This window comes from Setaria viridis, chromosome 2, assembly GCF_005286985.2.
Source record: "Setaria viridis chromosome 2, Setaria_viridis_v4.0, whole genome shotgun sequence".
NCBI lineage: Eukaryota > Viridiplantae > Streptophyta > Magnoliopsida > Poales > Poaceae > Setaria > Setaria viridis.
Genome location: NC_048264.2, coordinates 44,415,823 through 44,438,942, shown reverse-complemented (window position 1 = coordinate 44,438,942; position 23,120 = coordinate 44,415,823). Strand labels below are relative to the sequence as shown.

General features: G+C 46.3%; 2 protein-coding genes across 2 annotated transcripts; one reads left to right on the top strand and one right to left on the bottom strand.

Annotated features, from left to right (window-relative positions):
- The first annotated feature begins 750 nt into the window (after window positions 1-750).
- LOC117841953 (uncharacterized) lies at window positions 751-5,398 on the top strand. Its single transcript, XM_034722277.2, has 9 exons — window positions 751-1,335; window positions 2,104-2,221; window positions 2,509-2,570; window positions 2,664-2,718; window positions 2,801-2,897; window positions 2,983-3,081; window positions 3,524-3,632; window positions 4,166-4,995; window positions 5,111-5,398. The coding sequence occupies exons 1-8, from the start codon at window positions 993-995 to the stop codon at window positions 4,948-4,950; spliced, it is 1,668 nt and encodes a 555-aa protein (XP_034578168.1). The 5' UTR covers window positions 751-992; the 3' UTR covers window positions 4,951-4,995; window positions 5,111-5,398.
- Window positions 5,399-17,877: 12,479 nt separating this feature from the next.
- On the bottom strand, window positions 17,878-19,238 carry LOC117842652 (uncharacterized). The gene has a single exon (XM_034723144.2). It carries the CDS (start codon window positions 19,071-19,073, stop codon window positions 18,135-18,137), a length of 939 nt encoding a protein of 312 aa, XP_034579035.1. The 5' UTR covers window positions 19,074-19,238; the 3' UTR covers window positions 17,878-18,134.
- Window positions 19,239-23,120: the final 3,882 nt, after the last annotated feature.

The following is a 23,120-nucleotide window of genomic DNA, read 5'->3' as shown; positions in this document are numbered from 1 at the left end:
AATATTCGAAGGCTAATTAGGAGGATCAAACATGAGCTAATTATAAAACTAATTACGCAGATGGAGGCTAATTCCCGAGATGAATCTATTAAGCCTAATTAATCCATCATTAGCACATGTTTATTGTAGCACCACATTGTCGAATCATGGACTAATTAGGCTTAATAGATTCATCTCGCAAATTAGCCTCTATCTGTGCAATTGGTTTTGTAATTAGGGGGTGTTTAGATACCCCCGCTAAACTTTAGCACCTGTCACATCGGATGTTTGGATACTAATTAGGAGTATAGTCTAATTATAAAACTAATTGCACAGGTGGAGTCTAATTCGCGAGACGAATCTATTAAGCCCAATTAGTCCATGATTTGACAATGTGGTGCTACAGTAACCATTTGCTAATGATGGATTAATTAGGCTTAATAGATTCGTCTCGCGAATTAGACTCCATTTGTGCAATTAGTTTTGTAATTAGCTCATATTTAGTTCTCCTAATTAGCATCCGAACATCCAATGTGATCCTGCTAAAGTTTAGCTCCTCGTATAAACACCTCTTTAGTTTATGTTTAAAAATTAGTATCTAAATATTTGACGTGACAGCTCTAAAAAATAAACGGAGCCTTATTTGTAATTGCAAACGAGATAAATTTTAGTCGTCAAGAAGCTTCTTATTCATTTTGTTTTCTTTCTAAAAAGCATTAGTGCTACGAGCTATTATTCCTCTCATCTGAGCCGTCCATATGCGTCGAGCATGCCGATGCAAATGCACTGGGCTTTGAAATTTTGATTTCGAAATTTGAAAGCAGAGTAAGCGACAGTTAAACGTTGGAAGGAAAGGAAGCGACAACTCGTCGCGACAGGGAGGCAAACGTTTTTCTCCACACGGCAATCTAGTCCCATTCCATTCCGAGGCGAAGCTGAAGGGGAAGGCAGGGGCGGGAGGCAATCGGAGGGCGACGAGGGGGGGGCAAAAGCTTCTCCACTTGAGCGCCGGGATGCCGGTAACGCGGAGGCGCGCCGCCGCCGCCGCGGCCCTGGCTGCGCCTGTGGTGGTGGAGGTGGAGGAGCGCGATACAGCGATCGACATCTCCTCCGATTCCGAGGCGGAGTCAGAGTCGAGGTCGGAGGATGAGGAGGATTCAGAATCGGAGGAAGAGGAGGACACGAGCGACGAGGACTTCGTCGAAATCAGCGACAGCGACAGCGAGGCCGGTGATGTCGAAGGCAGCGGCGAGGAGAGCGAGGAGGAGTCGGGGGCTGAGGCGGAGGTTAAGGCTGAGCAATTGGGCGCGGATCGGAGTGAGGCTGCCTGCAACAAAATCGCCGGTCTCCTCCGCAGTAATCTCCGTGATTCCCTCCACCGCGCCGCCCCCCCCCCCCCCCCAGTTGCAACGCATTGTTCATCATATACTCAGAAGAGTCAGAAGTTGGTATAGTAGTCTTAGTCTATGCGACAATCTCGAGTGGTGGAAGCGTGGAACGGGATTAGATGCCGTACAGCCGTAGAGAGCTGGAAACCAGACCTGTTTGTGCATTTGTACCATTCGTGTAGTGGTATGAATTCTGTGCCGCGGTAGTGTGCCAATCTGATCGTCCGATGGCAGGAGAAATTTACAGATACTTCAGCAGGCTAACCCCTTGAAGCTTATGTTTCCATTCTAGTGATGTTCGACAGTTTAAGGAACCAAGACCCCCAATCTAGCAGGAACACGCTAAATCATCGTTTGGCTTCTAGGAGTATGTCATGTGCTTAGCTCCAGATGCTTGGTAGGCTGTAGGTTATTCCACAATCCTTCTATTGTAAGCTTATGTCCGTCCCTTTTTGTTTCTGTCTCTGCTCGTATGGTTTGTGACTGACTGCTGTTATTTATTTCTTCTTCTTATGGACAACTCCAAAATATTAAATCAGACATCCAAGGGAAACTGGTTTTCAAATAGAGCTAGATACGATCCCTGTCATATTTGAGATTATGTTGACACTGCCTTGTACTACTGTTGATTTTAACTCACCTCAATGTGCTTCAGGAGTGAACATAATTAAATCATTTTGTTCTATGCTGTTATGCTGCTTTTTTTTCCTAGATAAGCTGATAAGTTGTCCTGTAGGTGGGAGGAGTCTGGAGGGGATTAAGCTTGTGGAGTGCAAGGCGTATTTAAGGAAGAATGGTCTTAGCCAAGTTGGGGACCTAGCCACTTGTGTAGACAGAATAGTGCTTCATTGGAGGTTAATTCCATAGCCCTTTCCCACTCCTGAGTTTATTCAGTCATTTGACGCTCATCTACTCATTTGTTTAACTGTCGGAATTCAATTTAAGAGAACAGCAGTTCCTGTGCCACTTGTTGTTCTCAATATTTTGTTTTATTTTTACCTGACATTTTTATGCAACGGAGAGTACACCTAGCTAGATGACCTTAATCTTGCTTCATTTGATTTGCCTAGATGTAGCGATGCAATATTTTTCAGAACAAGACACACACATGTAATATTTTCTGCCCCTTTTTTTTTGACAGGTTTAAAGATGGAGATCCAGAGAGAATTTATCCACGGTCATCGTTCTGTATCAACTGTAAAGGTGTGGTCTTACTTGGAATTAATTAAATAAACTTTCATTGAACTGCATGGTGAATAATCCAGGGCAACCATCATGTATACTCTCTCAATGCAGGTGATGTCTGTAGGGGCGATGCTGTCCTATTCAAACAGAAGGTGTATGAGAAGAGGTAGCCATCTGCATTTGTGTAATCTGATCTAGAAGCCTCTCTGAAATGGTAACACAAACTTCCCTTCGAATAACCTTGACAGTGGAAAAAGGCATGCGAAATGTATAGGGAAGCGTATAGTAGCTGGCAAAGTCATTAAGGAAAGTTATGGTAAAGAAAAGCAGCAACACACTTTCACGGTAAGGTTTGATGGGACAGTTTTGTAATACTGTTATTTCAGTCTGTGTGTCATTTACATATTACATTGCTTGTTCAATTCAGTAGATTCAAGTGTTTTGGAGCAAAGGAGTTGGGAAATTATCAACTTTGCATCTGCTGCTTGTCAAAGGGCGCAACCTATACAGAATGATGACTTTTCGTCAGGTAGCAAGAGCTATCTGCTTGAATTATTACTGCTGTTCCCAAATATAATAGGGTAATGGAACTTGCCAGCAGCCCAGCAGGGTCAGTAATGGCCATACATGATACATTGCAGGTTCATGTTTACAATTCTGTTTCTTGCAGTTTGTGTGTTGAAGCTTTGTATACAGTAATGGAATTACAGGAAACCTGTGCTTCTAAAAATAAAAGAAACTATGTTTTCATATCCACACATTTCTCAAAATATGTTTTCATACCTTATATCATATATCGGTAGAAATGGGATGTGCAAAATTTATTTCTCAGTTTTACGCAATTCTCATGTGGAGGATATCTACAAATTTCTCAAATGATGTTTTTATACCTTGTATTATATATCAACATTATCCATAGTATAGACTTGTGTGATTTTCAAATTCACAATATTTGTCTGTCTTGTATCTAGCCTTGGGCAAATGAAGCAGAAAGGCTGAAGGTTCTAGAAGAGAAGCACAGCAGAGGAGATGATGCAAGGCGTGTTCGTGCTTTGAATAGACCTAAATCTGCAGGAAACAGTAATTTCCATTCTCAAGATTGTTTTTAGATATATCTGTATTAATTAGTGTTGCCCTTGGTCTTCTTGTATGCACTTGCTTGAGATCTCAACTCACTGTTACTAATCTTGATGTGTGATGGTAATGCACATTTAGCGTTCATCAAATGTGACATACTTTTGGTATGTTGAGCAAAACTAGAGATGTTACATACGAGCATTTCTTAGTAATATATAGTAATTAGTAGGCAGTAAAATTAATGTTCAGGTTGCCTATTAATTGACATTGGATGCTTTAGAGGTCCAAATGCAGAGCCAGGCTGCCAGCTGTATCTCATGTCGAATCAAGTACAATTGTGAGTCTCAGGGTTTCCAGCTCAGGGAACCATTCATGCATGGTATTGTGTCTAATTAGCAACTATTCTGTGAAATATGTGAGCTCTGGGTCTCTATTGAGCCAAGCTACAACTAGTAATGATTATTTCAGTTTTCAAGCCCATCATCTACATGTTCAACCTAACTAATTGTATTCCATTTTTTATCTATCTTTCGTAGCTCTTAAGGGCAAGAAAAAGTTGGAAAAGGAAAAGCACAGGTCTCGATCTGGAAGGCCTGAATTCCGATCTAATATCACTGAAGTGGATAAAGGCAAAAAACGTCCTGCGCAATCCTCCAATTTTGATCTGCCTAATAAAAGATCTAAGAAAGAAGGGTCCCAAGCGCCTTGTGGAAAAAAATGCACTGGTGGTAGGAGGGCAAAGAAAAATCAAGGCCACCTGGATAAGAGCATTCGCACCGGTCATAGCAGTTCTCTATGCAATGACAACAGGGAGAAGAATCATGCTACCTTGCAGAAAAAATGTCATATTGCTCCCCTCAACAAGGTTCTATCTAGCACAGAAGTTGGGATGAGTAAAAGGATAGCTGTTTCTGAGCAACGGAACAAAATTGGTGGCAGAAACACTCAATTTGAAGGAAGACACGTAACTCCAGCTGTTCATGTCGAGGCAAATCATGGAAATTTTGTTGCAGTACAGCATCCTTCTGTTCAGAGGCCCCAATTGCCTCCATTGCGTGAAGTTGCTAACGTCTTCCTGCCTCACCCTGGTGGAAGCCATCCAGATGCACTATTCAACACTACAATGGCTTTCCGACATCAAAATGGAGGAATGGCTGGGCCACATGCACCTGCATATTTTAGGGGGCTTCGACCCAATCAGCAGAGGGTTGCATTTTCATCAGCCAACATGCCACAAACTGTATACCATCCTCATCCAGAAGCAGCATATGTTGTACCACACTTCAGACATCCTAATGGGAGTACTGGTTTTCATCGATGAGACAGTTTAGTTGCTGCCAGCTGTATTTTTATAGTTGCTTGGGTGGTAAGATTTGTGGTCTTGCCTTGTTTCCATTAATGCCATTTCATTGCATTTGCCAAGTTAATCCTACGCAAACCATCTGGTCACTGATGGACTTGGTTTCGTTGTGTTTTTGCAGGGTGTGGTGGAAATATAGTACCACCACTGATTGGCTTCATTGAGCACCGTGATTGCAATGCAAGCCATGGGCCTCTTGGTACATCGTATATGCATAAGATGGCTAAGAAAACAATATCAGGGCTTCGTGTGCTTCAAACGCGGAAAGTTGAAGGTAAACAAGAATGCTTTAGAGATATCAGCTTCTGTTTGTTGGTTGAGTTTGTAGCAGGAATGTTAGGCAAGAAACTGTACACCAATGGTTTCTGAAATTTGAGCTGATAATCTTAATGAAGTCCAATTGTCCAAAGTGGATACGGGTTTCTGAAATTTGAGGTCTGATAAATCTGAACGAAACCCAAAATTTTGTTACTCTGGGGAAACACAGCAGTCAGGTCGAATCAAAGACTGCAAATTATTTCAGTTCTGCAAGTCCATCACTGCCAATGCGCATAGCTTAAATTGAATGATCGCTTGATGTTCAGAGTTCAGACCTGGTTGGAACTTAGGACGCACATGATCTTTCTTTGTTCACATAACAAGAGAATAGCCTCCCATGAAATTGTGAGTTTCCAAAATTCAGGATCCAAACTGGGCCTTTAGCCCTTTACTGTCCTGAAACTCATTATGTCCTGTCTTGATAAGGGATAATTTTGATCGAAGTAAACCCCAAAAGTTCTGTGAGGAGATCCCCATCTAAACACCCATGGCGAGGTGACTAGCATTTCCATGTGCGGATGTGCCGTGCATGTGCGTCTGCCCAAGAAAGAAGAAACCAACAATGAAATGGTCGGCGGCGTTTAGTTGGGACGCCGTAGCTACGCATCTCCCTGGAACGGTATCAGGTTTTCCTGCCTGTTTTTCCATCTGCATCTCTCATCCATTTGACAGGCCGCTGTTACTGCAAACCCCGGCGTCGCGTACCCGATATCTGACACTTCTACCGCCGTATCTTTTGGACAAAATACACCAATGAACAATCTTTTTTTTTAATGAAACAGGAGGGAAAGCTCCCTACTGATTAATTATATATTTAAGAAAGTATCAATAACAACACAAAGGCAAAGTTCAAGAAACAAAGAAGGAAAGAAGGAAAATAAGAAAAATTACAGAGATTGGTCTAGCCATTGAAACATAGGCGACTTTCATTCCTCTTTTACTCTGAGAATAACTAGAGCAAAAACTGTTTCGAAGCGTGCTAAACATGCTTGAACAGAGGGCTGAATTCCTTTGAAGATCAGGTCATTTCTGGACATCCAAATGCACCAGCTTGTAAGAATGATGATTTACATGAAAAAGGGAACATGCAGCTGCCCTCTAAAACTGTCTAAAATGTCATATGGCTCAGCAGACATATCGATGAAAAGCCCCAAGAGAATCCAACATTCTTGAGCAAAAGAACAACCAAGTAGTAGATGGAATAGAGTTTCCTCTCCTCCATTCATACATAAAACACAATCATAAGAAGGCAGGTTCATGTTTTTCCTCAGAATGTTTTTGGTGCTCAGTCTGTCTCGGAGGACTAGCCAGAAGAACACTTTATACTTGTATTGACATTTTGACTTCCAGAGCCAATTGAAAACCGGATGAACTTGCCTATGACCAGTGAGATGTTTATAAACTTTCTGCGAAGAAAATGAGGGAGAACCCCAAATGTATGTCCACACATCAGGATCAGAGTTGATTTGAAGATCCTCCATAATGGAAGCAAGGTCAATCAGTTGTTCCAGAGCAATGCAGATAAAGGCAAATAAAAGAGTTGATCCAGATCACTTATGGCCAGATAAAGGCAAATAAAAGAGTTGATCCAAATCACTTATGGCCTGAGAATTCTGAATGGTGATGTATTTTCTTCTAGCGAAGGAGAATAGCTGAGGGAAAGCCTGAGCAGGAACTCTATCATTCTAGAGATCATGCCAAAGTTAGCATGTTTGTCCATCTTTAATCAAAATTGAAGCCATGCCTTTGAATTTATCTAGAAGCTTGAGAACATCCTTCCACCAGAAGGAGCCCTTCTTAACATGATTTGGAAGTCGCCCATTAGAATAGTAATTCTCCCATACAAGATGGACCCAGGGAATGTTTGCTCTATTAAAGAACTTATGCAGGTTTTTCATTACCGGTGCGTCATTCTGAGTTTGAAGGTTCAGGACCCCAATCCTCCCTCCTTTTTAAGCAAGGTAACCATTTCCCATGAAGCTTTGGGTGGTGCTTTGTTGTTGATATCAGAGCCCCTCCAAAGGCAATGCTTCCTATATTTATCCACTTGCTTGTAAACTGTTTATGCAGTAAGAAGGTACTCATATAGAACATCAGGAGGGATGAGAAAATTGAATTAGTCATTTCCAACCTTCCTGTCTGAGAAAGAATAACTAAAGTACTAACTAGTCTTTTTTTTCACATCTTGAAACTATAGGCAGGAATTATTCAATTGTTGGTTTGGTGAGACCTAGAGGCGGACCTAAATATGTGAAGGGCAGGGTACCCACACTACATCCAAAAGTCTGTGCTAGGAGACTTAACCTCTCGTCATCAATATTAATAGGGACCATCATTGACTTGGAGTAATTTACTTTAAGACCAGTAGAAATACCAAAGGTCTGTCGTATATCCTTGATAGTTTGCAATTGAGATGGACAACTTCCATGATGATCAGGGTATCATCAGCATATTGAAGAATGGGGAAATCCTGGCTGTGAAGGAGAGCGATTGGTAGCTGGAGAAGGCCTCCTCTTCTTGCATCATTCAAGATAGATTGTAATAAGTATGCTGCCAAGACAAAGAGAAGTGGTGATAGGAGTCACCTTGCCTCACCCCTCTTTTGCAGTGGAAGGTCTTTCCAGGAACACCATTAAGTGGAATTGAGGAAGTGCCTGAACTGAAAATATCCCTCATCCAGTTTAACCATATAGGACTAAACCCTTTATGTTTCATAATGGCCAGCATAGCTTCATGTTCTGTCTTATCAAAGGCTTTCTCAAAATCTAACTTCAAAATGATAATTTCCTTATGAGATTGATGACATATATGGAGGTATTCAAAGGCCCATGCTAGACAATCCTGAATTGTTCTAGATTTGATGAAACCATACTAATTCTTGTGGATGATTCCCATGATGACTCTTTGCAGCCTATTTGCCAATAACTTTGTAATGATTTTTATAGAGTAATTTAATAAAGAAATAGGCATGAAGTCAGAAACACCATCAATTTTTGGAATGAGAGTGATATAAGATCCATTGATACTTCTAAGATGGATATCTCCAGCGTGAAAGGCTGCACACAAATCATAAAAATCTTGCTTCATTATTGGCCAACATTTCTTAATAAAATCAGTGTTGAAGCCATCAGGCCCTGGAGCCTTATCGTTGGGCAAATTTTTTATAACAAAATCAATTTCTTCATGTGTGAAAGGATCATTCAAACAATGAAGACCTTCTGAGACAGTCAGAACTATTCCAGTTCAAAAAGCATAGCCTGATGGTCAGAGGTGCCTAGTCTTTCTTTATATGCCTCCCAAAGAATGGCCTCTTTAGCATGATGTGCAGTTTGCTATTGACCATTATTATCTTCTAAACTTGTGATTAGATTTCTTCTGTGTTTGATGGTTGCATTAGTATGAAAGAATTTAATGCCTTCATCACCAAATTTCACCGACTTAATGGTTCCTCTCTGTTTCCAATAGATTCTTTGTTGGTTTAGTAAAGCTACCTGCTTATCTTCCAGGATAGACTTAAAATTCCATTCCATCAAAGAAAGGTCTCTGAATTCCTCTATGATTTCTAGAAGAGAAAGGACTAACTTCACATTGAAAATGTTAGTTTTGAGACTAGACAGCTGAGCCTGCCAAGCCTTAAGCACCCTCCTTAAATTCTTGAACTTAGCTGTTAGAGCTTTTGCTTTATCAGAATGGTGAAATGGCATAGACCAGCCATGTTTAACAATGTCCATGAAGTGCTTGTGTTCCATCCAATAATTCTCAAATCCGAAGATATTTCCTTTTGGAATGTTTGTTCCAATACTAATAACACAGAGAACATAGTCCAAAGTTTCCATTATCAAGGGAGCTGTCGTAGTGTTAGGATAATTGAGGGTCCAGGAATTGGATGTAAAGAACCAATCAAGTCTCTCTAGCAGAGGAGATTGCTGCTTGTTTGTTCACATGAACTATCTAGTTTGAAGCGGGATTTCAACTAACCCAAGAGCGCTTATAGCATCATTAAATATAAACATTTCATTATAATCTCCCCCGGTTTATTCCTATTCACAGGATCCCTCATCAAGTTGAAATCACCAAGAATAATCCAATCAATGTCGTGTGGCATTTGAATGTGTTGTAGCCAGTAAATGAAATTTTGCTTGCCCTCTGAAGTGCAGGGACTGTAGACATTTGTTAGAACCTATTCACCACCATTAAAGCTTGAAGTAAATTGAACTGAAATCGCAAAGCTATTCAAAAAGATTAGCTGTCCCTCAAAGAAAGCAAATTTCCTAATTACTGCCACCCCACCCGAGGTCCTTGGGAAGGCAAGAATTCAACCATGTCAAAGGAAGGAGGATAAAAATTTCTAATAAAAAGGGGGATCAAGCTGTTCTCTATTAGTTTCCTGCAGACAAATAATATCACATTGACCCTCAAGGATCTTATCTCTGATAGAGTTCCACTTCTTATCTGAATTTACTCCTCTGACATTCCAACACATAACCTTCCACACCCTCTTATTATGTACATTATTCATCGATAAAACCAAGTGCAGAGGGCAAGACCAAGCAAACAGTGATTAACACTCATGCTAAAGGATAACATAGCTGTAAGACAGATTGTATTCTGAAACCCAAACATCATTATCATTACAGGCCTTGAGAGAGCAAAAGAACCCAAAAGAAAATGGAACCCACCAAAAGAACTGAAAATAAAGAGGCCTTTCAGAACAATAATTACTGCTTCTTGGGCTTCTTCTTGCGTGCCTTTGAAACATACACCATCATTAATCTTGTTAGTCTTTTTTTTCAGCTTCCTACCGCCAGGGGGAGCTGCAAGCTTCTTTTTCTTCAGAGCCTCCTCAATAAGCTTAGAAGAGTCCACCTTACAGAATGAGGCACCAAGATTGTTGATTATTGTGTGAGAGAGGGTTGGGAGGTCCACTGAGCAGCCAATGCAGTTCTTGTCTTTATATTTCACATCTTTGTAACCCTGTTTCTGAGTTTGCTGTCTCTTGCTTCTTCTTAGGTCCTCATCAGAAAGAGCCTTATTAGGGCTATCCTGTTGCCTAGGCTTGTCCAGTTGGCCGGCCTTCCTGAGGAAGGACTTAGACCAAGGTCCAGGAGAAGAGTTGACCTTCTGAAGAATATCATTCAACAATGTTCCTGGAGAGTTGTTAGAAGAATCACCAAATAGAGCCACTGAGTTCTGCAAGGGAGAAGCTAAAAACTAAGGATGGTTGGTCTATGAGGAACTTACTAGTTGTTCTGCCACCGTGCCTTCTTGAATAATGGACTTTCCTTTTGGGTCAGAGTTGCCAGGCACCACAGATGCCTTAGGACAAATAATAGCATTGGAGAGAGGACACCTTTCAGGAATGCTAAATTGTATAGAGCCTTGATCCGAACTAATCATTTCCAGAGCAGGAGAAGTCAAAAAGTTCTTGGCCCACGTGAAATTCAGAGGATTTAGCAATTGGTAAGTGAAGAAATCTGACTAGAAAAGAGGGATATCCACATTGTGCGAGGTCACACCAGGGGAGAAGTAATGGGCCCACTGTCTCACAGCTTCTGGGTTTGCCTGGAAGGAATTGGAGACTAGTGCAGAGAGCAGAGAGGAAAACACATGATCTTGGCTTGGTTCAATTAGCTCAATAAATCCCAACTGCATATTATTGTTAAGTTGGTCATGGTCACCATCCTGGGCATTGTCCACCATAAGATCATCTTCTTGTATATCTTCCTGAATAAGATGGACAGGCTAGCCATAGTCTTGAGGAATAAATACTTCAACATGAACATTTTCTTGAGCCAAATTAGGAGCAGGTGCATTGATCATTGAATCATCAAAAGAACCTGTACCATCAATTATATCCTCTTCATCAACTGGATGTTCCTGCTCAGCCTCCAGATTTTCAGCAGCTTGGATAAGGTTCTCAATGCCACCCAAATCTTCTTCTATAGCCATGTTCAAATCAATGTTAAGCCCATTTCTAGCTTGAGCCAAACTATTTGGTTCTTCACCAGAGGTAGGGACAGGTTGACCATTTGGGCCAACATTTTCCTCAGCTTCATCAGGAATTGGCCCATCTGGCAGAAGTGGACCAATGAAGACATCGTCACCTTGTGCATCTAGCCCATCTGGCCATAAAACCCACTGAGGTGCCCCACCATTGCCATCTTGATTATCTACAGGAGCACCATGATCATTGTTTGGAAGCTCCCTATTACAGGCCTGACCATAGCTAAAGAAATCAAAAATATTAGGATCAACCTCGTCTAGAGGTGGGTCCTCATCACCTGGACCTCCTCCCAACATTTTGTACTGAAGAATCTCGCATTGAGCAGTCCATGAGTCCCCCTCAAAGTCAGCATGAACCAAGGGATTTTAGATAAATCAACCACTCTAACTTTGACCACAATTCGAGCTAGGTTGCTAGGATCTTCCTCCCAGACAAGCAATTTTCCAAATTCAGCCACAGTTTTCTCAATGTTAGATTGAGTCCAAAAATCAATATTATATCCTAACAACACGATCCAGGCCTCACAATTCATGGTTGTGGTCTTGTTATTCCACCCCTTGTTATGCTCAACAAAAGAAATTCTATATTGGTCATATTCATGGGGGCTGCCACTAATCAAGAAATGTCTGTCATGGATGAAATTAAAGCGCACATAGACCTGACCATAGGGACAAGGTTGTATTGATCGAAAACCAACTTGACGGTGATTACGTAGGAAGTCATCAAGAAGCTCTCTGATCGAAGGGAAGGATACCTGAACATTGGCATTGGTTCAATGGTGGCGATCGCCACTTCACCGTTGTGCCTGCGCCGTCCTCCCAGAACCACTCTGGTCGTCGGCTTCCTTTGGCCCACCATCAAGCAATGACATCCTCTTGGCATAAAGGGCGCCGGATCCACAAACTTGAACGCTATTGCGGATGCAGAGTAGAAGCACGGTTCTTGGGCGGAGAGCACTATAACAGGGACTGGGGTTTTTTCAAGGCGATGCAAGGATGGATGAGCGGCGGCAAAAGCTTGCTGAGAGGAGCATGGATTAGCCTCCACACGAGCACGGGGACTATCTGGCAATACACATGGTAGCGTCGAGGCTAGCTATGCCGGAGCAAACGAGGAAGGTGAAGAGGCAGCGTCGGTGTCTGAGGAAGGAGAGGAAACCTTCCAAGCTATGGTAAAAGCAGGCGGCGGTTGGGGCCTACCCAGAAGTATTGAGCCCATCTCAGAAAGACACCTAAAAAGTGGGAACCCAGAACTAGAGGGCCCAGTATCCATAGAGGGGGCCTTGGAGAACCAGCCGACCAGATCAAATCCATTCCAATCCGATGATTGCATAGCAGAGGAAAATTTCCTATCCTAGGATAATCCCGGAAACCGAGGCAAGTATCTGCAGAAAGATGCAATATGGTCTAGCTGAAAACAAAGCCCACAACGGACCGGCCAAGTGCAATTGGACCTCAGATGAGAATTGGAAAGGCAGCAAGAACAACCATTCCAGCCCATAAACGAAGGCGCGATAACTGGCAGCCCTGGAACTTTAAACGGTCCTTGAGATCTGATTTGCCGAGGCAACTTGGCGCCAATTGAAGACCCCAGGTTAAGGCTTAAATCAATGCCATGAACACCAGAATTCGATTTCAAATTTGAACCCAGATCTCCTGTGTTCTTCACTAGCACGACATCTGGCTGCTCCATGGCACCGGAATTCCTCGAGTGAGAGTGTGGTCCAAGACGATCAAATGCAGAGATCCTCTGCCTGGTAGCAAGCCTGTGTTGAACATGTGTATAGGGCCCAAGCGGAACTCGATTTACCCCCGTTAAGGGCAGAGAAGAAGAACTAATCCGGCCTTGACTGGAATGATCAACCATATGAGATTTCCTAGAAGCCACATGATTCCAAGGGAAGAGACAACCCTGAGCATCAACAATGACATTCTTTGCAAATATCAAACCTCTTTCATTCCACAGATTAAAAACCACTTTGAAAGAATCACTTTGATAAGATCCAAGTTTATAAATAAGCAAACCCACATCTTTCATGGAGACATTGAATTTGAAGATCCATTCTTCCACTTCCACAATTGCAAAGCAAGAAGCAGAACCACCAAGAACAGATTGCAAAATGAAGCCCACATTGTCCTCAGACAACTTTAACCGAGAACGAGTCACCGAGGCCAACAACTAAAAACTGTATTTATCATGAGGGGAAGTAGAGGTGACCGAGACACCCAAGAGAGATCGTACCTTATGAGAGAAATCCAGACCTAGCCGCAAATCCAGATTAGAGGGCTCCATAACGAAGAGAGGAAAAGCCCTGGAGCTGCGAGAGATCTCTCCCTCAAACAAGGGAAGAACCGAGAGGGGGAAGCGGAGGGGGGTGGCTGCCGGTGGCCACCGGCAGGTATTGTTGGATGCTGGGATCGAGGTGGTCACCGACGGAGGCGGAGGGTGCTCATCGAGGTAGGAGTTGTGAAAGTGGCTTCTGAATGGGAGCTAATGAACAATCTTACAATCACATCCCACGATCTTCTTACCTGGAATTTTGTATCACAGAGATTTATTTGGAATTCAAACCGTAGTAGCAAGACCACCCCAAATTCGTACGACGGGTAAGTTGAGCCACCCATTTGCCGGGGCAAAAATTCCAAGCTATGGCCCCGTGCGCTCGCTCACCGTCACAGCAGCTGAGGCATCAAATCGGAGCCATCTGCCATGTTTTCGTCAAGCACGAAGCCCCGCCGCGGGTGCCGGTCGCCAGCCTGCTCGCGGCCTTCCTCCTCGCCATGGCAGCTGGGCCCAGGGCCGGCTCTAGGGGAGGGGCAGGCCGTGCGACCGCCCGGGGCCCATAAAGCTGGGGGGCCCAAGACCATATAGATAATTAGTACATATAGTTTGGTTGGTGGACTTTGTTTCGGCCTTTCTAAATACCCCGCGTAACAACTGCGGCTTGCCTTCCGTCCGTGCCAAATCAGGCCTGCTAAATTGCTCCGTGCCTATACCAGGCCTGCCAGATTGCTTCGTGCCTGTGCAATTCCTGACTCTGTATACGTATACGCTCCTGACTCCGTGGCCGTGCCGCCGTCGATCCGATCAAGCGATCAAAGCCATTGTCGCGCGGGTGCAGGAGGCGAGCGCCGAGCGCCGCGTCTGGAGCGCGTCAGGGATTCAAGTGCGTGTCAAAGGATAGAGGCGAGCCGCGAGCGCCGTCAGGGTCAGAGGCGAGTGCTTATTTGAAGTTCAATCTTCGTTTTGTTTTTCATCAATTTTGTCAAAAAGCAATCATCTAATTAATATATTTCTTCATGTAGTATTTCCATCCTTCGTCAATTGCGTAGAAGGAGCAGTGCCTTACGGCCTTGAGGAAGAATCTTGGCAATTCCATCCTTCATTAATTCCATCCTTCGTCAATTGCATATCGGATTCTCTTAACTATTCTAGTGACCGTAGCATTAGCTGAAAGAAGTTTCTCCAAATTGAAACTATTAAAAAATTATTTGAGATTAACTATATCACAAGAAAGATTGAATGACTTGACTATGTGCAGCATTGAGAAGGATGTTTTGGACGACATAAATTTTGATACTGGTTTTGAAGATTTTGCATCAAGAAATGCTCGAAGACGGTTTTTTATAAAGCACTGAAGCATTATATTTTTATTTGAGGTAATCATAATGGTTATTGTTTATAATTTTTTTGTTACACTATTGTTATATTTTATAAGCTATTATGTATTGCAAAGTTTATACTTAGTTTTGACATTAAAAATTAGTTCAACAGGCCTTATCTTTATACTTGCCAAGGACCCTTAGAATTATAGAGCCGGTCCTGGTTGGGCCCCGGCTGACTGTAGCCTGTAGACGAGTCGTCGGTCAGTCGGTGTGTGAGGTGTACGTGCTGACTGGCGACTGCTGACTTCTCCGGCGTAGCCGCACCCGCACGTACTCGGGTGGCTGGCTGACACGCCGCCTGCGTGTCTGCTAGTTGAACGGGGTCAATGTTTTCGACTCTGCTCGGCGCCTCAGAGCCTTGTGCTCTGCTCTGTATTGAGCCCGGTTGGTTTCACACGGGCACCAACCGGGGCCTCGCTCGAGTGCCCGGTCGTAGATGCGAGTCAAACCATATCACACAGACGTCTACATATGCATGCGTATTAGCATATAATATAATTATTTTTATCGTATCCCCTTGCTCTTACCAAACGCATGCTTGTACTGTGTGTGTACGCGTGCGCAATTCAATCCAGAATTGAACATGGTAAAAGAAAACCATTTTGTTTGCAGTTGGCCCTTCCAGTTTGGTGAAACCGCGCATGGAGAATGCGACGGTTTGGTTCCATCGAAAACCAGGACGCGAGAGGGAGCCCTAGCAAGCAATTGACGGAGGAAGTGGGCGCCTGAGCTTGATGAGATGCTGGGTTGGCGATACAGTCTTCTACCAACCGATCTGCTGCCGCTGCCAATCTGCCATGCATGTTTCCTAGGGTTCTTGCCATCTCATGTGCAGCAGCAACTTTACTTGCCTCCATAATAACTGAGATCTACCTAGCTAGATGGATACAGTAGCATGTAGCCATGTAGGCAATCTGTCGCGGCGCTACGCTTTCGTTTTCCTGTCCGGTAGTCCACCCAGCAGGAGGAATCCACGGTACAGTAACAGGTGCTGTAAAGCTTTGCAACAGGGAATGGGCTGCTGGTCTTGGATGCAACTACGACAGAGAGAGAGAAAGAGATGACCGTGTCATGCGCATGTGCGAGCATACCGTGCTGTAGGCCAAGCCAAGAAGGGCTTCTTGGCACCAGCAGAGATCACGTCAAACTGTGGGAGTCTATGGTCTATATTTAACTGTTTGCCTGCCCGACCGGATTGGACCCGGGCCACAGTCCTTCACTCCCCCACACTTGATGGATCCATGCATTGGATTGGGGGTTTGGTTCTTGTTCGTGTGTTTGTGGGTCGCTTTCTTGGTTCCGACTTCCATGCGTGCCTTCGAAACGCAAACAGAAGTGTGCTTGTATGCTTGTGATTTGTGTATTGGTTCAGTTGACAGTTTGATCTGGTGGATTGGAGGACATGTGAGATCAAGATGAGCCGGATAAACAGCTTGGAAATGGAAATGAGATGATGAGAATTGCCAATTTCAGTTTGGAAATGGAAACAGATTCAGTGTTTTTTGTTCTTTTAATTGATGTTGGAGTTGGTATAAATTAGTCGGCGGTAAGCTATGTGCCATTTGACATTTTGACTTAAACTTCGCAAGCTATGTGCCATTGGTGGTACTCCTTCCGTCCCAAATTACTATTCGTTTTGACTTTTTTAGATACACATCTTTTGATACACACCTAGTTATATATTTATGTCTAAATACATAGAAAAATGATGTATCTAAAAAAGCTAAAACGAGTAGAAATGAGGGTTGTCAAGTTGTTCATGATTTACTAGTGGTAGAGGGATATCATGGCGCTGACTGTAACCAGGGGAGAACAATTCCACCTAAGCAAAAATAAGATACAGCATACGTACGAGTTTAGGGATACAATTCTATATGGATTTTATCCTAACAAGGCAGCGTGTATAAGACATGTATGTATATCCTGGAGAGATCGTGCCAATTTTATCCAAACATGCTACCGATTTGAAGACATGTAGCTTATTATGTGGCGTATAGTTTGGAGGGGGCAAGGGGGGACCCCTTGTTCTTGACTGTTCCTAGCTCAAGTTGCCAATTGATAACAGTATAACACTCACAAACCTGGTGTCAAAAAGTTGTTGCAGGAGCTGTTGGTTGGTGTTGACCTGTAGAACATTCACAGCTGGCAGGCAAGAGGCAACCTAGGGTTCTACTGGTATTAAGCGCAGGCGCATCATCAGTTCCTTGCATGTCTGCCTTTCTCACGCATGTCAAGAATCAAGATGAAAGGTGTCCCACTCATGATGTAACCTTGGAATTTTACTGAGGCGCTTACTGGGTCATTGATTTTGACAGTGGTGCCCAATTGGTCACTTCAAGATAACTAAACCTTTGCAAGGGGAAATCAGATGAGAATCCAAGAAGAGGCAAATGGGTGATGCAGTTGCTTGCATCACATATAAAAGAAGCACATATATTACTAAACACTATTTGCGCTCTCTGATCACGTCAGTGACTCTCACCCCAGGCATTTTTAAAATCTGGGAATGTCAGATCCCCCAGCTTATCTTAACGCAGATTATTCCATCCTTGCAGTAACCTAATGAAACAGTTGTGACAGTTTGCAGCGCTAGAAAAGCATTATAGTACGGCAGGCACAGCTCAGGGACATGGGCAATTTGCCACAGAACCGATCTCGCAGCATCTGAAAATACACCTCCGATGGAATCTCATAACAGTGTTCCCATGTTGGTGAGCTGCGTCTCCCTGATTTAATACGCCAGCCAATGCAGGGTTTGGTTGGCTAATCCGGACACGTGTCGCGATCCGGCGCGCACACTGACGGGATCAGACCGCCCTTGGGCGATCTACTGTCTGATGGAAGGAAGGCCATTTTACTACTCTGATGAGATTTTAGAGGGAATACTTACGATTAACCGTATGGATCAGAGGAAAATGTACTGATATTTTTTTTTGTCCAAAAATCATTGAGAATACCGTGTACGTACATATCTAGACTAGTATGGAAACCTTGTGGTTCACATGAAACGAAAGAATACGCAGCAAAAATAAGCAAAAGAAAAAAGAAAAAAAATGGACAAGTAAAACGGCGACGCTTCTCCGGCGGCCTGGCCATTTCAGTTCTGCATCGTCGTCAAGGTTTCAGGACGGCGCCGTGGAGTGCATGCATGGTGTGGATCATGCCGGCTTGCCGCGATTGGAGGAGTGGCTGCCCAGCTTCCTGCTGATGCTGTGGATCGCCGGGTTGGAGCGGAGGTAGCCGAAGAGGCTGTTCCGGTGGAACGGCAGCGGCGTCGTCGTCGTCCGCCGCCGCATGTCCTCGGCGGCGGCCCTGTTCATGGCGTACGGCATGTCACTCGCCGACGCCGTCGACCCTCTCCCCTTACGCATGGACGCGCTGCCGTCGCCACCGCCGCTCTTGAGCTTCTGCGAGAACGACGTGGAGGACGAGAGCATGGTGTACTTGAAGAGCGGGTCCTTGCTCCCGCCGCCGGTGGCGCGGCCCTCCGACGCGCTCCGGAAGAGGAAGAGGTCCTTGAGCCTCCACTTCTTGCTCCCGCTGCCGCAGCCCCGCATCATGGAGGTCCGGGGAGACGGCGGGGAGGAAGGGAACTCGTCGTCCTCGATGCCGGCGCCGCCGACCCTGAACGGGGAGAGAGACCGCGTGGCTCTCCTGCTCCGCGACGAAGCGGCGGAGGCTGGGGCGGCGGGCCTGCCCGACCTGCCCCTCTCCAACGCCTCCGGTTGGGCTCTCCTTGGGGACCGAGGGCGCGTGGAGGAGGACGAGGAGTAGGAAGAGGAGGTGTCGTCGACCAGGAGAATGCTCGGGTGCGGCGTGTTCAGCGGCCGGATCCTGCCGCCCTCGAAGAGCTCGTCGGCGGCGGCGAGGATGGGCGTGGCCTCCTGCAGCTGGCCACTGAAGCCGAGCGTGAAGTCAAACGTGGCCTCGTCGGCGCCGCCCGGCGAGGCGTCCCCGGCGTAGCTGGCCCTGGACGGGCTCGTCGGGGCGCTGGAGAAGAAATAGCAGTAGCCCGGGAGGTGGTCGCCGCCGGCGATGGCCGCGGTTCTTGGGCTGCACGGTGCGCTTGGCGCCATGACAGGCACCACCACCTCCATCTCGCCGCTCTTCGCTTGCTATTACTATGCTCGTGCTCCCTCTCTCCCTCCACTTCTAATGTCTTTGCTTCCTCCTTTAAAAGGCCCTGGGATTTTGTTATTGTATAGTGAAGTTTTGGCTTAGGAGGTAGTAGACCGGTAGAGAGAGAAAGCAACTGAGGAAGGCAGAAGGAAACTCGGGGGAATGGAGAGAGAGAGACGTTAAAAGCCGTCTCCAGGACATGAACCATGTGGTCGCATACGCAACTTGTCTTAATTTAATACGCTTGATATGAACAGTTCGTTATGAGATTAGTTTGTCAAGTCCATACACAGTCTTTGTTGTCATACATGCAGCCGCGCTTGCAGATTAGGGCTGTAGGAGACGGTAGGTAATGCATAATGAGATGATCTTTTTTTTTTAGTGGAAGAGATGATTTGTGTTCAGGACGACGTGGTGGAACTGTGACAAAAAGAACTCAAAATTGGACTGCTGAAAATGAACAAAAAAAAATCAGAACATAAGAAATCAAGAATTTATTTGGAATTTAGGGTGGTCCAATTTGATTTAAGTTTTTCATAAACCTGATACCAAAAAAAAATAATCATATTCCCCAAACGATCGAGCTCGAGACTTTTCGCGTCGACAATTCAGATGAGCTATGCTATTATGCCATCAGACTATCAGGGAGCTGACGATTAAACAAGGAAGACTGCTGACTAGTTGAGCTGAGATAGAATCAAAACGGTGAATATAGATCACGTGGATGATGGATCCAGGAGCATCCGGCTGAAAAGTACGTTAATTGCCGTCGATCGTGGGCGTTTTTTTTTTTTGGGCAGGTGACGTCGTCGCGAGAGGCCGAGAGCAATGCAATCCGCAGGGGTGGGTGGATTTATTGTGACGGCGATCGGAGGAGGTCGCTGTCGTCCCGGGTAGAAAAATTCAGAAAACGCCTTTGGTTCTAGAATGCGTTGAAATGTTGAATGGCTGGTTCCTTGGCCGCCCACACACATGTGTGTTCGTTGTTGATGTGGGTTCGTGCTACATGTAGATGTAGCTGCCGTTTTGGTGAGAAGAGCACAAGGATAAGGGGTCTCTTTCAAACGTCTCAGAGCTAGGTTGCTGGGCCGGCATGTGTCGGGATATGCGTTGTTTCTTTTTTATTTTATTTATTATGTGCATCAAATCAATATGTTTAATTGAGTATTAATTTTTGTAATTTTACATTGAAGTTTAAGCTTCGGTGATCCAATTAGTACGAGAGAGTTTGCACACCTGCAACAGCCAGCGCGTCCTTTTGCTCTTGAGAGATGCACCTGGGGCCTGAAATTTCTTCCGACCGATCCCCTGCACTGGAGGATGCCGCATCTAGCTGACAGGATCAGGCACCAAACACGGTGATTAGGAGGGGAGGACTTGTGTACCATGCCCGCGTTAATTAGCGGAAACTTGCAAGCAACCCTCGAGAGCAGCAAGGCAGCAAGTGGTCTCGAAACAACAGGTTGGTGCCGCCCTCAGGCATCCGCCACCTACCCCAAACCCACCAGCGCGTCGAGCCGTGTCAGCCAGCGTCCGCGCACGACGTGACACGGGGGGCAGGCAGAGCGTTTCCGTTCCCTGGCAAGTGCGTACCACCACGGCGTGCCGCGTGCGCTCGCAGGACGGCAGGAGGAGGGACGAGGCCGGCAACCGGCGTGGCAGCTCAGCCTGCGGTCGTGGCGCGAGAGGCATCTGGTGGTGGTGGGCGTTGGTGTTGGTCCCGCGCCGCTGCACGCGCCCCTGACTTTTGGGGGCGCGGGCAGCGGGCTCGGCGCCGCGGGCCGCCACAGGCAACGCAACGCGCGGTTCCGCTCGGGGATGGGAGCGGGAGGAGGAGTCATCAGGTCGCACGGCACAGCACCGATCAGGTGGCCGATCTGATCTCATCAGATCTAACGAGGAATTCCAGCGGCGCACGTCTCGTTCGTACGTGAAGAAAAGCGCACGACTTTGCGGGCGGCCAAGTTAGGGATCCCGTACCCAGATCACGCCTTCACCTTCAATCACACGGCCTCTATAGGAAAATGAACGGCATCGTACGGATGCGCATCCGCCGTGCCCTGGGACATGGAGGGCTCGTGCCGGGCATTGCACTGCACGGCACGCGTCCCCCTCGCGAGCCAAACGACGTCCCGCCGCGCCGCCGTGCGGTGCGGCACGAGGGAGAGGAGGACAATCCGGCCGGCCGGCGAACCGACGGGGACACCTCGCCGCGGCCCGCGCGGGAACTCTCTCCCTCTCCTCCCCCTTTGTGGACCGGACCCGATGATCACTCCTGGATGAGCGGCCCACGGTGACTCAACCGTGGGTCCGTGGGCCGCTGCCGAGAGGCCGGCCACGACGTTCCCGTGCACCAAAAAAGAACCAACTCCGCCCGCCCAACGGGTGATGCGGCCCACGGTCAACTATGCCCACGGCTCAACGCCCCGCGCCCGAATCGCCTCGCAACCCAAGGAACCAACGACGACGAGCACCGCCGTTCAGTGCGCGCAAACATAAGCAGCGGCAGGCGGCAGCCCACCGTGCCGGCGGCAGCTACTGCCTTCCTTTTTTTTTTCCAACTTTGATACCGTGATACTGTGCAAAAAGAAGATTCTCCATCACATCAAACTTGCGGTACATGCATGAAGTATTAAATGTGGACGAAATCAAAAACTAATTGCATAATTTTGTTGTACTTTGCGAGACAAATCTTTTGAGCCTAATTAGTCAATATTTGGACAATAATTCACAAATACAAACGAAATGCTACAGTTACACATTTATGACAAAATGTAAACTTTACCACTTCCAATTTAGGAACTAAGGCCTACGTATCGAGCATCCCCACTGCATGCCACTCCCTCTGTCCCTCATCACTGGTCACTGCTTTCCAGCAGCAGTTCAGCCACGCCCCGGCCAGTGCTAGCGGCCGGCCGGAAGCTAGGATTCTTGGCAGAGGGTCAGAAGCCGTTGAACAAGTGGGGGTACGGTACAGTGGAATTCACAGTGGAGTAGCAATTCTGGTAGGCTGATCTCTACTGGGATTTTTTTTATAAAGATCTCTACTGGGAATCAATGTTCACCTAAATGCTAAATGGTAGTCGTTCGGTCACCCCTTGAGTAGCGAGCAGGGCATGTACACGGCGTGTACACGTGACTACACTACACGTTTTATAAGATTGCAATAAAATATATACTTATGCAAATAAAAATTAGAATTTTTTATATTTCATCGTCCAAATATAAAAAGTTACCAACCTTAAAAGTTAAATTGACTAAAGATTTGGTTGGTGTTACTAATTAAAAGTTCTCAAATCAAATAACAAATGTCATATTGATTCACAATTAATTGTAGCCCATGCATTCCTATCACTTAACGTTGTTTAAAACGGTCTACTCCCCGTGTAAACACTACTAGAAAAAATGGCTCTAGTACCGGTTCCCAACCCCCTCTAGTACCAATTGTGCAACCGGTACTGGTCATCCGCTACTAGAGGGGGTCCTCTAATTTCCAACCGGTACTAGAGGATATTAAAAAAATAAAAAAAGCAAAATTCCCTCTGCCCCGCCCCCACCCCCGCCGCCCCTCCTCCACCACCCCTGCCGGCGGTCCTCGCCGCCCCTCCCCACCGGAGGCCCCCGCTGCCCCTCCCTGCCGCCCCCCTCCACCCCTGCCGCCTCCTCCGCCGCCGCCCTTGGCCCCGCCGCCCCTACGCCCAAGCCCCCCGCCACCGCCCCCTCCGCCGGCCCCGCACCCCCACCCCTGATGCCCCGCCGCCAGCCCCACATCCCCGAAGCCAGCACCGCACCCCCGATGCCCTGCCGCCACCCCTCCCCTCTCCTCCCCTCCGCCTTCGCCTCCACCACCTCCGCCTCCATCACCGCCGCCCCTCCTCCGCCTCTGCCCCGCCACCCCATCCCTCCGCGCACCGCTCCACCTCCGGCCCGTCGCTCCCACCGCCGCGCCCCTCCTGCGCCGTTGCCGCCGCCACCTCACCTCGCCCCACCGCCGCTCCTCACAGTCGGTGAGGGGCGAGCGAAGG

Coding starts and splice junctions, on each gene's coding strand:
- LOC117841953 (XM_034722277.2), top strand. CDS start 993: ATGCCGGTAACGCGGAGGCGCGCCGCCGCCGCCGCGGCCCTGGCTGCG. Junction 1,336..2,103: donor AATCGCCGGTCTCCTCCGCA/GTAATCTCCGTG, acceptor GTTGTCCTGTAG/GTGGGAGGAGTCTGGAGGGG. Junction 2,898..2,982: donor AGCAGCAACACACTTTCACG/GTAAGGTTTGAT, acceptor TCAATTCAGTAG/ATTCAAGTGTTTTGGAGCAA.
- LOC117842652 (XM_034723144.2), bottom strand. CDS start 19,073: ATGGAGGTGGTGGTGCCTGTCATGGCGCCAAGCGCACCGTGCAGCCCA.